The following is a 15,135-nucleotide window of genomic DNA, read 5'->3' as shown; positions in this document are numbered from 1 at the left end:
ATCAGCCAGGCTCTGAAGCAACCAGCAATCCCAAACCCTTGCTATGTTCATTACGTTTCAGTCACGCTAATTTTTAGTGTTTCATGCACGTTGTGTCTCTGGTGCATTTATCTACGTAAGAATTGGTTGGGTGATGTTTTCCTCATTCTTACGGGGAGCAGACAAGCGGAGGAGGACTGCCTGGAGCCGCACAGCCGGCAGGTTAGTTGTGGGACTCCTACTCAGCCTCCCAGATCATGCTGTCTAGCTAGCTCTTGTTTTTTGACTTTTAGTTTATCAATTTGGATTTTAAGTGCTCCCTCAGAGCTGTTACATACCAGATTGGACTTTTTTTAGAGGTAAATAGAGAGACTGGGGAGAAAAGAGATGAAAAGCAAGATGGTTATGAGTGCATGAGAACTCCCACAGGACATGTGATTGCATTTTAGCAGCTTGAAAATAGGCTTATGTGGGACAAATCCTCCTTCCGCAGGCAGACTGTGGCACCTGTTTGTGGCAAAGCCGATCTCATCAGCAATTGCTTCTAATGTCCCTTTTTCATTCCTCCTTTGGGGTTTGCGTATGCCGGAGTTCTGGCTGGAGTAAACAGGCTGCCAGTGACTCTGGTTAGCAAACGCCTGCTACAGGTTGGTCTGCATTTTTGCTCCAGAAGACAAGCGTGCGTGGCTTGGCTTTGCTAGGGTGGACCCAAAGGCAAACCACAAGTATGTTTTGAGCATCCACATTGCTATGTAAAGACATGCTAATTAATGCTAACTGACATGGGCCAACAAAGGGTTGTCTTCTCCTTCCTTACTACTGCCTTGTGCTATAGGAGCTTCTCTTGCTGCTGTTTTTCCTACTCTCATGTCTCTTCTGAGACAGCAGTTCAACCTGCCCGACTCTTCTAGCTCTGCCACCGATCACGTCTTCACCTGCTGATCCTTTTGCAAAAATGCCAAGCGCAGATGGCTCTCCTTGATCAGGAAAATGCTTTTCCTGCTTGGTGCCAATACGACACTGGCTATGCGAGTACCTCTCATCTCTCATTCTTGCTGCTGGGCGGTGCCTTTGCGGATGTGATGAGTGTCTCTCTGACCCGGCTGTTCCTGCAGGTCTCTTGTACCTCTGCAGAGACCCCAGCTGATGTAAAGCTGCTTCAGTTTCTTTTCTTCGAGTCCTGGAACTGAATCTGGGTTTTCTGAAGGACAGCATAATTGCTTTAAAAAAAAAAACAAAACAAAAAAAAAAAACCACTTTTAAAGATACTTATATGAGCAAACACCACACATTGACTCATGCTTGGGCAATAACTCTTGCTCAACCATGGTCCTGTTGGGTGGCAGCAGGAATGAGCTAAGAAATGACTGTACCGTCTGCACAGATCCTCGCCCCGCAAAGTGTTTGTTCCTCGCAGTTGAGATCCGAGGCTCCCTCCTGCCCAGCAGCGAATCCTGCTGCCCTCTGGAAAGCCCCATTTTCTGTGCAGTCTCCGTTTCCCTGTGCGGACGCCCAGCCCAGCTATTTGTGCAGCCCAGCTCAGTCTACCCAAGCACCTAAAAATCTGTGTTTTAAAGCAAGAACCCCTCTCAGCACGCTAGTGAGAGGACTGTCATTTTTCAGGCGCTTCGGGGAGATGGCCCGTAGCTGACGGTGCCGTTTGGTGGCTGCGTTTGAACCAAGGCTCAAGGGTGTGTAATGGGACGTGGGTGCTGCTCAGCCCCACTGCCACGGGTGGGGGGGTGCTGTGGACGGGCGTGCGCTGCCACTGGATGTCACTGTCGCTTTGTGGCACTCTGTGCACGGGGAGGATGGCTGGGGGTGGCGATGGGTCCCTGCGCTGAGCATCCTAAGGGTGGTGGGATCGTACCACGGAGCCGGATGGAGAGCAGCCGCCTGCGCTGCGCATCCTTCGGGGCAATCCCAGAGAAAATGATTTTTGTGTTGCCAGTGGTCATGCTGTTTGACTTCTCTTTTTTTTTTTTTTTTTTTAAGAAAAAGAAAAACCAACCGAACAAAAACAAACAAACAAAAAAACAACCAAAAGAAAAAAAAAAAACCACAACCCACAACTTGCAGAGCCTCAGATGGCCCAGAAGACTTATTTCTTTATTCTCTCAGGCTGAGACGTGGGGCTGATTTCTACAGCTTTCGGCAGTGTACGGGAGCCAGCAGATTGCAAAGGAAAATGAGATGCTCTGTTCTAGCTCTAAGCTGAGAAGTGGGTCTGGTCTGGTCTGGTATTTTCAGTAAGTCTAAAAACAGAGAGCTGGGACCAGTGTTTAAATTCAAATGGAGTTGTGTCTTTTAATAATAATAATTTTAAAAAACCCTAAAAGTCCAAATGTGAGGGAAGGGGACACAGATCCCTAGTTTTAAGATGACTGGTGAACAAGGCTAGCGGGCGGCTGCTCGCTAGCCTCTCTCCTTTAACAAAACTCACCAAACTATCAAATTACCATGCTGACAACCTCAATCGCTTACTAATTACGTATTGATTCTGTATTTTTATGCTCACTTATCTAAATAATGAGGCGTTTCCAAATAATCTATTTCTGTTGCGCCGGTCCCCGTCCCCCCCCGCCCCCCGGATCCGCAGCCTGTTGTTTATGCTCTAGCAGGGAGCCGACTGCTGTTCCCTTCCCACAAAGGGCAAAGATGCTTATTTTTCTCCCACTTGTCTTGCATAACAAAAGGCATTTATCAACTGTTACATAACGGCAGAATTTGTCGCTGCTTCTGTCAGCCTTTTTGGAGGCAGCACCACGCAGCCGTAGCCGGCAGGCTCTTGCTGGCTGCAGGTTGGTGCATGCTCCTCGGCACGCGCCGGTGCATCCCGATAGCGCACGACGCAGCGTGACTAATGCTTGTCACCCACCGTTCAGTTTTCTCTTTTTTTTTTTTTTTTTTTTTCTTTCCCCTGCCCTCCTTGGAAAGGAAGATGTGGAATTGTGTGTTTTGGCTGTATTTTTTATTCGGGAGAGCAAAAGGATGGGAAGGTGTTTGGGGGGGTTATTTGCTTTTTACTACTTGTTCCGAGGTGGCTATGGGGAGCTGCCCTCGGCCATGCACCCTGTGGGAGCAGCAGGGCTTGTCCTCAGCCGAGGTCGTGTCCTGGGCTCGGCCGAGCCTCCGAGAAGGGCCGTGCTGGAAATGGAGCTCGATTCACCCTCCGCAGCGCTCGCGAGTTTGAGGGAGCAAGAACGCCTGTTGCCGCCTGCCTCCCGGCGCTGCCAGTTGCTTTTTTTAATATTTCCCAATTAATCTTAGGCGTCTCATCCTAGCAACGGGGAACTTGCGTTTGGGTGCTTTTTCTTTACAATAGGTTTGATTTCCTCATTGTTGCAATATCTTTTGAGAGCCTTAAAAATACATAAATGGTTTTGCTTCCCTATAAACTAAAAGTAAAAACTGCATGGCCGGCTTCCCTCTTTCTCTCTGACTGGAGGAGATGGCTGTTTACCTGCGGCCTCAAACTTATTTATGGCCTTATCACTGCCAGCTCTCGGGTGACCACAGCTCCCTTTTTAACGCGAAGCAAGCAGTGCTCTGGTAACCTAACGAGGTCTCGCCTGCCTCCGTTTTCTAATTTACTCAAAACAATTTCCTAGTTAACTCTTTTTTTCTTTTTTAAATTGTAGTTCTGTTTTTAATTTCTTTTTAATAAACTTCTTAAAGTATGTGTTTCTTGTGGACCTTTGAACTTCCTGGTGTACTCAGCCTTTGCTCAGGAGATATGTTTATGGCTGGCCATGAGTGTGTTTGAATGGGTTAACCCTTCAGAGTCGGTGTTCTTGGGAAACTGTTCATTACAGTTTCCTTGTGTAGCTGATGCTCGGGCACAGAAATGAGCTTTGGCAAGCACAGGGTTTACCTGAACTAGTTACTTGTTTCAAAGTTTAACTTTTATATCATCAGATAATACTACAGATCAGATTTGGTCTGTAAAACGTGACTGGAAATAGATCAGTGAAGAGCTCTGAAAATTGTAGACTGCGCTGCTGGGGACATCAGCTCAGCTTCCCAGAGCTCTCTAGGGAAAGCTACTGGCTATTGCGGTAGCTCAGTGCCTGCGTTATGGTAGGAACTGGCAATATCTGTGCAGGATTTGTGGCCTTTTGATAAACAGGCTTCTTGGTAGCAGGTTTCTCCTTTGACATGGATCAACCCACGTAAGCTGCATGGTATAGTTATCCCCTTAAAGTTAGGAGCACCTTGTGGGGTATTAACTTTCATCTTTGCTTACCAGAAACTTATCCATTTGGTTGTTCTTGATGTACTTATACAGCTTCTGCAGCTGCTTTGCATCCATCTTTGAGAAGAGGGAGACAAACTGCCAGAACATCCTTGGGAAAAGAAAGACACGCAGATTGTGCATGTGAGTACAAATTTCATCCTCTTCCTCGTTCTGCTCCCTAGTTCTTGCTTGGTGAGTGTAACCACTGACATAACCTTTGCACAGCTCCCCCCCCCCCCCCCCCCCCCCTTTTTTTCCCCTCCCTAAAGCTTATAAACTTCTAAATAATTGTTCTTCCGTAAGCATGGGAAGGATTATCTGTTAACTCAGGTGGCCACATAGGAGCCCCTTTACTTGCAAAGGGATGTTGCTGATGGACAGCACATCAAAATTGGCCTTGTGCTGGGCAGGAGTAATTGCCACATGGCCTCTGCTAAAATTACCTGCAAAATCTGTGAGCATTCAGCAGTTAGAGCAAGCTATACAAGTCTTCTGTTGACACCCAAGCTCATTTCCCATGCCTGGAATGTAGGACCAAAGTAGGTATCTAAACGCCTGCTGGGAGCAGCAGGGGCAGGAGCCTGTCTCGCTGGGAGCATTGCTGGTGTGGTACCACCAGTGTGGGTGGGGTAAGAGGAGACCCTTACTTCTGCCAGTGCTTGACTTCGGAGGCTCTGCAGTACCGCTGAAGAAACAGATCGATGCGGTCCCCGATTATGGTCAAACTTTCCTTCATGTACTTCAATTTTTTCTCTGTGGGGAGGTGCTGGGGCAAATGCAGTTTCCGAAGTGACTTCTTAAAGGGTCTCAAAAGCTCCTTGCACTGTAAAGAAAAAATGTTGGCACAGGTGTTCAGCACTTTAAATCCAGGTCTCAGGCATTCCTTTTCACTAAATAAACTGATTAAATAGCTGGCTGGGAAAGCACTGAAGGAGCGTTGTGTTTTGGTGAGTGTCATGGGGACATGGGGGAGCTGATGTGGGTCTTCAGCAGGACCTCTGTCAGGTGCTCCCATCGCTCTGCAGGAGTCGCTCCTGCGTGTCTCGAGGTTGGCAACCCTGGGCGAAGCATGTCGAAGGTGACGTGAAAAGGGAATTGAGGGATATCCAAGACTGGGAATTCCTTTTTACCACTTTAGGACGAAAGAGAGAAGTTTCAGGATACAAGAGAGCTGTTGTTTTGCAGGGAGGGGGAAAGGGAACTATACTGCTTTTCTCACACTGCTTCTTCCTGTGGCCAGACCTGGGATGTGTTGCAAATGTTCACACGTGATGCAGGAGCAAATGCTGCAAATGCCCTCCCTTTTGTCCGTCTTTTTTTGTCTGTTACGTGCACTGGGCTGTGACTGGGCTGTGCGTGGTTATGCCATGATGCATCAGAAGCGGGAAGGTCATATCCCATGGTGGGGGAGGATGGTATGAGATGGAGCTTTTTGGCTGCGGTGTGAGTGATGCAGAGGAACCAAACCACTGTAGCCAGGGAGAACATGATGTCATGTGAAATGACAATATAGCAGTACTTGTTTCGAAAAAACTGAACAGTGTATGTGAAATGTGATTATTTTGTTGTTGTGGGGGGGCGGTTTTTTTGTTTGTTTGTTTTTTAAAAACTAGAACTGTGATGTCCAGATGACTGGAAACCAATGATGAGGTAAAAACTTTCAGACAGGGAAGAAAGCTACAGAATAAAGCGTCTTGTCCTGCTTTTTGGTCCCTCTGCCAAAGTCCTGGATTTTATTTGCTCCCTCTCTCTCAACGATCTGAGATGCTACTGACTTTTTCTATTGCTAAATCCTATTTAGTATCTCACAATTTTAAAGGTGTCTTGATCAAGGCCGTCTGCGCAGCAGATGAGCGGGGTCTTGCATGGTGGAGCACTCTCACTGCCCGTTACGAAAGCTGCCTCCTTTGCTGTGCCAGCCAGATCCTTTTCTGTGGTCTACAAATTGCCAAAGCCATAGGTTAGTCTTCCAGTTCCTGCAAAACTTGCATCCTCTCTTTAAAAAACTGCCAAGGACAAACCCTGTCCTAAGGCTCAGAAACATTTCTCTTCCTGCCAAATAACTTCAGATTGGGTTTTCAGAGGTGCTTAATGAAGCTAGGTATTCAATTATAATTAAAAGTCCGTAAGAATTAGGTGCTTACTTGAAGTCTCTTTTAGAAAGCCTACCTTTAATAAATTACAAGGTAAACAATGGCCACTCGTTCCTAATGGCATTAATCAAATATGGGCTGGCAGTCACTTAAGTGGAAATATGTGGTTCCAATGGGCTCATTGTAATGCCACGCTGCTCCATCCACAGCTTTTATTGATGGCAAAGGTACCATGGCTGACCTACTGCAAAGCCAGACTGAAAACAAAACAGAATCCTCGGCCACTGCACTTGCATCTCCCTGGTCTGGGGAGGGGGATATTTTCACTTGCAAAGGGCAATGGCTGTTTTCCCTGTGTCAACATTTGGTAGGTAACTCCTCCACTCATCTTTTGGAAAGCAACACTTACATAACTGACTTAAACACAAGCTTATGTTGCCTTTTAAAATATACTGAAGCATGTAGGAAGAGAAGTCCTTTCCTCTCTGACATGCTCTGCTCCCTTGGAAGATTATTTGTCTCCAAATTTGATCCCAAACCACATTTCAGAGGTGAAACTGAAGCTGGACTCTGCTTTGCTCCCGCTATGTGCTGATGTCCCTGCCCGTGCTCACCTGGCTGTCCGTGCTGTCCCTGCTGCTGTCCCTTGCCCTGGCTCTGCACACTTCGTCCTTAAAGCCCATCTCCTCCATGGCACGCAGACTCCCTCTCCCTTCCCCAGGGCCTCACGCACGCCAGGTAGGAAGGGAAAACTGCCACGGAGCTGTGTTGGGACCAAAACGAGCCAGAGTGACCAAGGTGACCGGGGTGCCCGGACACTGGTTCTGAGTTCTGCCAGCCATGGAGACTGCTGGTGTCTTCCAGCCCCACAACACTGTGGCCCTCTGGGGCAGAGTCACCTCTCCCATCAGTTTTGCTGTTGATTTGTGGTCCTAAAGAAATAGGCAGAGACCCCTGGATTTTCCCCTTGCTGGTGGTGCTCAGGATGTTCAATGCTGTCAATGGCTCCTGTGGGCTAATGGGAGGGAAAGGTCCCTTGCTTTGCTTTGCTTTGCACCTGTGGGAGCTTGATGGAGTCTCTGGGGCTCTTGGTTGGCACTGGGTTTGCACCTGCAGTGAGTCCAGCGCTGTAACTGTGCCTCAGTCCGGATTATTTTGGCCTCTGAAGGTGGTGCAAAGTGCAGCTCTTTCTGAGTCAGATGCAGGGCTCTGTGTGCTGCACTGGCTATCTGCGAGTGTGGGTGCAGTTCCCAGCGTGAGCAATCACAATTTTCCTCCACAGCTTGTGCACCAGCAAGTTCAAGATGGGCCTTTCTCCAGTCTCCCACCGCAGCCGCTGAGCTATGCTGCAGGGAAGCACTGGCCTCGAGGCAGGGGCCAGAAAGCCTGGCTCACATGGGGCCAGGGATGATCTCTGTAACAGAGGCAGTCCCATTTGATGGGGAACAGAGGTGTAACCAGCAAAAAGGGACCTTGGGCTGCACCCTAGGTGTTTTTTCAGGGAGCTGGTTGGAGTTGAGACCTCAATTCCCATCACAGTGTAATGGAAATTCAGGGTTACCTCCTTCACAGATGGCGGTGAAAGCCAACAGCGGTGAGATCTCGCTCTCCTGGGTAACATCTCTTTTAAAGCTCTCCTTTTTAGAAAGAATAAATTGCACTTGCCAGGAAGTAGTCTAGAAAGACTTGGAGTTAAAGGGACTTTGTTTTGGAAATTTACTTCAAGGCAAAATGCTTTCACAAAGAAAAATGTGTTGGGCTCCTGTCATGCCCTGACCAGTCAGACAAGTGCAATTGTTTTGTCCCTCAGACAATTAGTGTAATTGCTGCAGCTGTGATTCAGCTGGGCTCCTGTGCCAGGTCGCTTCTGGCACTGGGAGTCATCTCGAGGGCTATACAAAGGCCCCCTCTCTCTGAGGTCCCCGGGCACGGCTGTGCGGAGGGACCAGCACTGCCCTTGGCAGAAGTTCGGATGCTTTTGGTCAAGCATTTGTGCATCCGGCAATGCTGAGCACCCACTGAGCCAAATGCCTGGTGCAGGTAGTAGCCTTGGGAAAGTTACCTATCGATGGGTCTTGAAACAGAGACAGGTTCTTATTTTCAGGCTGTCTTAGGGAAGTTTGGCCTTTACCCATGATTGAATTCAATATTGACAAAAATCCATTAAGACAAGCCCTCCCCTTGAGATGTTTGCGGCATTTTCCCTCCTGTGTCTGCTTTCTGCGTCCCCCACGTCTGAAACTTTGCTGTCAGCTCTCTGATGCAGGAGCCTTGCACAGGCTGGTGCTGAGCAGACACAAAGACAATTACCTTCTAACGCTTTGCTGTTAGGTTTGCTTATGACCATCTGAGGTATGTTACAACTTGTTTAGCCTATACTAGGATTTTACAGTATATTATGTATTACTTAACACAGGAAAGCTATGCAGAGTGAAGCAGTGGTGATAGCACAGCTAAGTGTATCTATGCTAGCTTCAGCCTGGTTTTTGCAAGGACTATGTTGGAGGTGGTTTGGTTGAAGGGAATGTTGAAAATGCAGCTGGTTTCTCAATGCCTGTTACCAACTGCCCTCCTGCTGTGTTTGCTGCCTGTCCCTTGTGTTTGACATTTGTCCTCAGTGTGGCAGGCAGCTCCTCTCCTTTTCACCTCCAGAGGTTTAAACCAAGAGGTTGCCAGCTTATGCTCTCATCTCTCAAGTCAGGGTATTGATGGGTAGCGTGTTCCTCGCTAACAGGAGCACAAGAGAAATGAAGCTGCTTCAGAACAAGTTTTCACACACATTGGCAGCTAGTTAAAAGCCATTTAGGAGCTCTAGGGACATATGCTGGTTGTTAGCATGGCATAACCCGTATTTGCATGGCCATATCTGTGTCCTTGTAAGATTACAGCTTTCACGGAGCATGTGACTACAGCATGGAGTGGCTCTCTTGGCTTATCATGTGTACACTTCACTGTTTCAGAGGATGGAGAAGGCCTTGAGTTCCCCTTGAAAATCCCAGTCTTTGTTCTTCTGCCTTTCAGTGTATGCTGCACCCAGAGCTCAGCCAAAGCCATAAATGCACAAGCAGGAGGTATAGATGGACTTCCCTGGCCTGTCTTCATCTGAGGATCTTGCTGTATTTAGTTGTTGTCCATTAACCTGGTTTGCAGCGGAGCAGTGGTCTTGGTAGTCTCCTCTGGCATTACTCGGTACAGTAGCAGAGCAGGAGACTAGACAGCTGAGGTTGCAAAATGCCTCTCTTCATTGTTGAACCATATAATAACGTTCAAAGCTGTACTCTGACCACTGAAACTATAAACCTTCTCCATCTCTTGAATTTTTTTGGTAGCACTGAATCAGATTTCAGTTCACTTTGTTCATCATGTAAGGTCTTGTGGACAAGTCCACTCCTGCGAGATCAGGCATGAGACATGCCTTTGAGTCCTCAGAAGCTTGTGGCTGTATCCCTTCCCCCTGCCCCTCTGGAAGTCAACATTACTTTCTACTTTGAAGCCCGTCATGTCGGAAGATGGCATAACCCAGACCACATCTGTGTAAATCTATTGGATTATATTGCCTACTTAAGGGCAGGAGTCCTTTGAAACAATGTTCTAATTAGATGGGGAAAAGTCAGGAGTACAAACAGATTATGCATCTCGTATTTCTCCCTGTGAAGGAAAGGGAGCCTAAGTGCCAGTCAAACACACTGTACTGTAACAGTGCACCTTAGGGAAAACTTTTCCTTTTCCCCTGACAGCTCTTTTGTGAATATTAATTTCTACTATTTGAGTGTCTTAGTCTTCCAGGAGCTGTGGAAGTGCAAACATTAACTAACTTCTCTAGTACAGCAGCTCTTCCAGTGCAAGAGTAAGCGTGTAGCCAAAAAGGAAACAGCCGTGAAGATGCTGTGTTTATGCTGCTGTTTGTTATTTGCTGTTTTCACCGGATTTAGCATGAATACCACGTGTGATGTGATGAGTCAGGTTGCCTATAATATACGCAGGCATCTGATGCAATATTTATTTACTGGTAGGTCACAGGAAGGAGAGCTGATAAACGCAGATAAATGTACAGGTATTTTACATTATACTTAAGCCAACTGTATGTACACGTGGTTTAGTTAAACACAAAGCCCAAACATCATTGCCAGATGTATAACAATGTAATACTAAATAGGAATTGTAATGAGGAATGTTTTTCGGTAACTTGTTCCTACCAGGAGGGTGGTGAACGCTTCATTTGATAGAGTGATTAATGATACTCAGGGCAACCGCTCAGACTGTAGGGGCGGAGGCTTTGCTAATTGGATCTGGAAATTCCTTTCCTGGTGCTTAAGCATGATGAAAACTTTCACAGCCAACTGGAGACCTGTCTTCTCCCTGCAGTTGGATGCCAATAAATACAGCTCAACTTCATAAATCTTGTAGCAGGGGAAGAGATCTGAAAGAGAATTTGGTCCTAGTTACGTGGCATTATTAGAGGCATCTTAATATACCATAGGAGTCCCTTTTTGCCAAGCGTTGGGAGATGCTCATTTAATCATTTGTTTGAACTAATACGGTAACGAACACAAACACAATTTGTAACCAGTAGTGTCTAGAAGCCACAAATACATCTGCATCAATATTTTCCACTTAATCTCTTCTTGCAAAATCTGATCAGATGTGGTCCAAGTATTCCCATACTGGAAGACACAGTGAGCCAAACCTTCCATGGTGCTCTAAGCTACTAGTGACTAACCTCACGTGCTGGACACCTCCCTGTCAATAGATGTATCTTCTGGTGTTTCTATGTTATTTTGCACTTCAACAGTTTTGTAGATGTTTGTCTTTAGCTTTTCAGCCAGCTGTTGGTGAGCTTATTGATGTTTGCTAATGTCCTATAACTATTTTTTAAGCTGCTTGAAGTCCTCAGGAACTGAAAGAGCATTATCAGGTTCCTCCATACTTTGCAACTTGCAGCCTGTGAGAAACAAGACAGTTAAAGGCTTTCCTTCTTATTGTGCTTCAGAAGTTTTCAAGTTTTTATGTAGACTGAAATAGGCATTGTTAATGAGATGTTAATAAGCCCATCCCTTTGCTGCTGTTTATAAAATAAAATCTTATAACAAGTTGGGTAACTCTTAATATTGAAAGTAATTTAACTTCTTTTGTTAATCTTTTGGATCATGTAATACAAACTGCGGTAGGTGATATCTGCCTTGTTCACTTCCCCCTCCCTAACAAATTTACCCACCATCTTAGTAACTAATAGAAGAAGCCTGGAAAATGATGAGACTGGTATGCCTGTGCCAAAAGGTCAGCTCTGCCTGGGGAATGTGGCAGGCGTTTGCATGGGATTAGCAAGATGTGCAGAGAGGCACCGAATGTATAAGCCAAATAGGAGCCACAATGTAGAGGTAGGGAGCAAAAAAAAGAAATGAGAGGTGGGAGAACTAAGCACTGCTTGGGAGGGAGGAGAGGGCTGGAAAGCGACAGCAAGGGAGAAAGGTGGGCACAACTAGGTGGGAAAGAAAGATCTCTCCTAGTCTCAGAATGGAAGAAAACAACCTGAAGCAGAAAGAGAGGGAGAAACAACGTGGTAGAGAAATGCCTATCAAGACAGGGATGCCTTCAGGGAGGCAGCACAGAACTTAGTGATGCTTTTTTCAGTCAGATACAAAGAAAATTAACTCCTGGGAAAAACCCTCCCGGTTCAGAGAGCAATGTGCCAGCCCCCTTGTACACCGCTCTGTGCCAGGGAGATGAAGTGAGGAGCTTGCAGATCTCCTGTGCCCTGTGCGCTACATTCACAGCTCTGCCCTGGGCATGCTGTGAGCCCTCCTCAGCAAACAGCTGCTCTCCCATGAGATTTTGCCTCTCTTTGTAATGGAGACAAATAAAATAGTAAAATAAATCATAAAGTAATAAAAACGGGAGAGGAATAAAAAGGGGTTTTCCTCTCTTTGCAACAGAGAAATAAAATGTCAGGCCACCAGAAGGGGTTCTCCTGTCCTGTTTTTTGTTCCCAGTCTTGAAGCTTTTCTCTGAACAACTCGATGGGGAAAAACTTTTGCCATGTTGTATCTGCGCGTACAAAGAGGATGGAAAATAACAACTGGTCGGAGCAACTGGGGCTCAGAGCCAGGAGACTGTCTGCATCAAGTCTCTCCCCTCTCTGAGTCATGGCACCCTCAATTTCAGAGCCTCCCTTTATGGCAGAGGCTCTCAAATCTGTATATTCTTTCCCTGCTCCTTTAGAAGATTTTGGTATCTGTCTCCAGTGATCTTGTTCTTTGCACGGGAGCGTCAGCCTGGCTACGATTCCCAGGGCAATCGGTGCCGCTGGGCTGGCTGCCTGCTGGCACGCAGCGTGATGAGGCTTCTGGGCACATGACGTGTGCCAGGGTTGCAAGGGGTAACGAAGTTCAGTCTCCTGGTAGTATTCATGTCTCATCCCTCTGTTGTCACCGATGCCCTTTTCGTGCACATCCCACCTTGCGTTTCCTGTCTTTCTCCTGCTCCCATACCTGTCTCTCGCATCACACTGCCCTGTGCCTGACCCTGTATGCAAGAAGGGTGTGGCCAGTGCCTGGAGTATTTTTAAATTTCCACTTCATGCTTAGTTCATGGATTTTCCAGAGGAAGTCAGGTTTTGGGTGTTGGGTTTTTTTTTTTTGGTTTTATTAAAAAAAGAAAAAAGCAAGGAAATTCCCCTCTAGCCTACAGAATGTAGCTATCAAGAGAAGTGGCTTAATTTCTCTTTCTTAAAGCATTGAACACCCTGTTATGCTTAAAATAATAAAACCAAAAAGGCCAGCCTTCTTTACGTGATGGGTTTCAGTCCCTTGTATTGGTAGTGCAGTGGGGTAGCTGTAGTGAAACATAGGCTCTGCTGAGATAGGCGGAAGGAAAAAAAAAAAAAAGGCAGTGCATGCCATTTAATTTCTGCAATGTTCTGATTCCCTCCTACCAGCCTGAAAATGCTAAACATGATCCTTTGTCTGGCATATGGGGATTGGGAGAATTGTTGCTAATTACTGCAGTTGTGCTATCTAGCTTAACTGACTTAAATAATATATTAAGTGCTTTTATGATCTTCCACAGCATGCTGAAATGCAAAGAGGTGCATTTTGTGCTGTTTATACTTTACAGCAGGCATAACTTACATAACATTAATCTGCAGAAAAAAATTGATTTTGATGATTTATTGCTTGTATAATTCAGAGCCGGGGCTCTAGATGATAAGATCCTGTTGTGCTAGGTGCTATGGCAGATGCAGGGCATGCATCTCTGTCTTAAGAAGGTGGAGTCTAATTGCAGGGAAGGAGGCCAAGGGTGGGTACAGGGTGGGGCAGAACGGCTCGGGATGCCAGGCAAGGATCTCGGGACACCGCTGGTCAAAGCACTGCTGAGTTAACGTAGGTCTGATGGGAAAAGCAAGAAGTGTGGGATCTGGAAGAGGATCACAGGAAGTCATGAACTAACTTATTTAGGGAACATTCCCATTATTTTAATTAAAATTGAATATGAAATTAGGAATGGGTCAATAAGCATCATACCTAGAAGTGGGAGTATTCTAGGGTCTAGATTAGTGCTTATCCAGAAAAAGAAGAAAGGCATTATGTCTGCTCAAGAATCTTTTTTTACCCCCGTTTTTTTTTAGCAATAATTCTGTTAGTCATCTGATTCCACCCAAGTTCCAGTGTCTCTTGCCTCAAAAATCTAAATTTTCTATTATCTGCTATTGTACCTAAAGTTTAAACAAAATGTGAGAAGAGCATGCTGTGAATGTCTTGTAGCTGCATCTAGTGTGATGAATAATTATGGAGCGGCTGAGCAATGCTAGCCAGAGGCTCAAAGAACCTGGTAAGACATTGGGGGGGGGGGGGGGGGGGGGAGGGAGGGCATAAACCACAAAGGAAATCAGTGATAATGATGAAAAGATTGGCACATTCTGACCTATAATTCGGTTTAGTTTGACATAGCTCTCTGTGAAATCACAAGGACTGTTAGAATATGCTAGTAATTAGCAGTATTTCACCTATTTGAAATTAAAGCATTGTGCAGGCTCTGCAGATTAGAAAAAAAAGTAGTTTCTTGTCTGGTTTTGCTTGCTAGTAGCTTGAAAATAGGGAGGTGAGAGACTTGTGTCAAATCTTGAAGTATAATTTTGCAATTAAAAGACTGAGGAGAAGGTGTGATCTGAAGACCTTCAGTTTCCTAGCTGTGACATAAAATTAACAGCTATCTTCATTCTCATTCTGTTTTAATATTCCTGCAGAGGAGCAAGCAAAAAGAACTCCCTAGGCTGGCTTCAGTGAAATGGAGGAACTGTTACTTAGACAATAACAAGGTATGGGCTGGGAGAAGAGTGATTTTTCTTGGTATTAGCTAGCTAACGTTTGCACAATGCTTTGGATATTATAGTGTGATATATATCTAATGCTAAAAATTGAGAGATGCTCTCTGGGAGATAGGAGATGCTGTTTAAAGGCATTTTCTGATTGGCTACATGGAAAATTTCAAGGTTATATGTGCACCAGCTTGCAGGGATGCACAGCTGGTACCTCATCACTAAAAACAGCAGAATCTCAACTAGAAGGCTATTAGTTAACTGTGTGGGTAAAAATGGAAGGATAAATTGAAACTACCTGAAAGGGGAAGAAACAGCTGGGAAGTGATAAGAGAAAGAGAAATGAGAGGAGAAACTCTTGCCCATCATCGTGGTGTCCAAGTGCTTTGTAACAACTTCAAATTGCTCCCTTCCTTGAAGGTACCAATTTTCTTTTTTCAAGCTGCAGCAATTTGGCAACCTCCAGCTACTCTGAACTTGTTTTCTATTGCTAAGAATCTGCTCAAGAGTCT

The 15,135-nt window shown here is 45.8% G+C and overlaps 1 protein-coding gene across 1 annotated transcript; it reads right to left on the bottom strand.

Moving 5' to 3' along the window:
* Window positions 1–1,025: 1,025 nt before the first annotated feature.
* Window positions 1,026–7,001, bottom strand: CHCT1 (CHD1 helical C-terminal domain containing 1). The gene is made up of 5 exons (XM_075517756.1): window positions 6,924–7,001; window positions 6,026–6,154; window positions 4,864–5,039; window positions 4,226–4,325; window positions 1,026–1,199 (listed from the first exon to the last, which is right to left on the bottom strand). Exons 1-5 carry the CDS (start codon window positions 6,999–7,001, stop codon window positions 1,026–1,028), a joined length of 657 nt encoding a protein of 218 aa, XP_075373871.1.
* Window positions 7,002–15,135: the final 8,134 nt, after the last annotated feature.

This window comes from Mycteria americana, chromosome 15 (assembly GCF_035582795.1).
Source record: "Mycteria americana isolate JAX WOST 10 ecotype Jacksonville Zoo and Gardens chromosome 15, USCA_MyAme_1.0, whole genome shotgun sequence".
Taxonomy (NCBI): Eukaryota; Metazoa; Chordata; class Aves; order Ciconiiformes; family Ciconiidae; genus Mycteria; species Mycteria americana.
The sequence above is the reverse complement of the archived record's forward strand: the minus strand, read 5'-3'. Positions and strand labels throughout refer to the sequence as shown.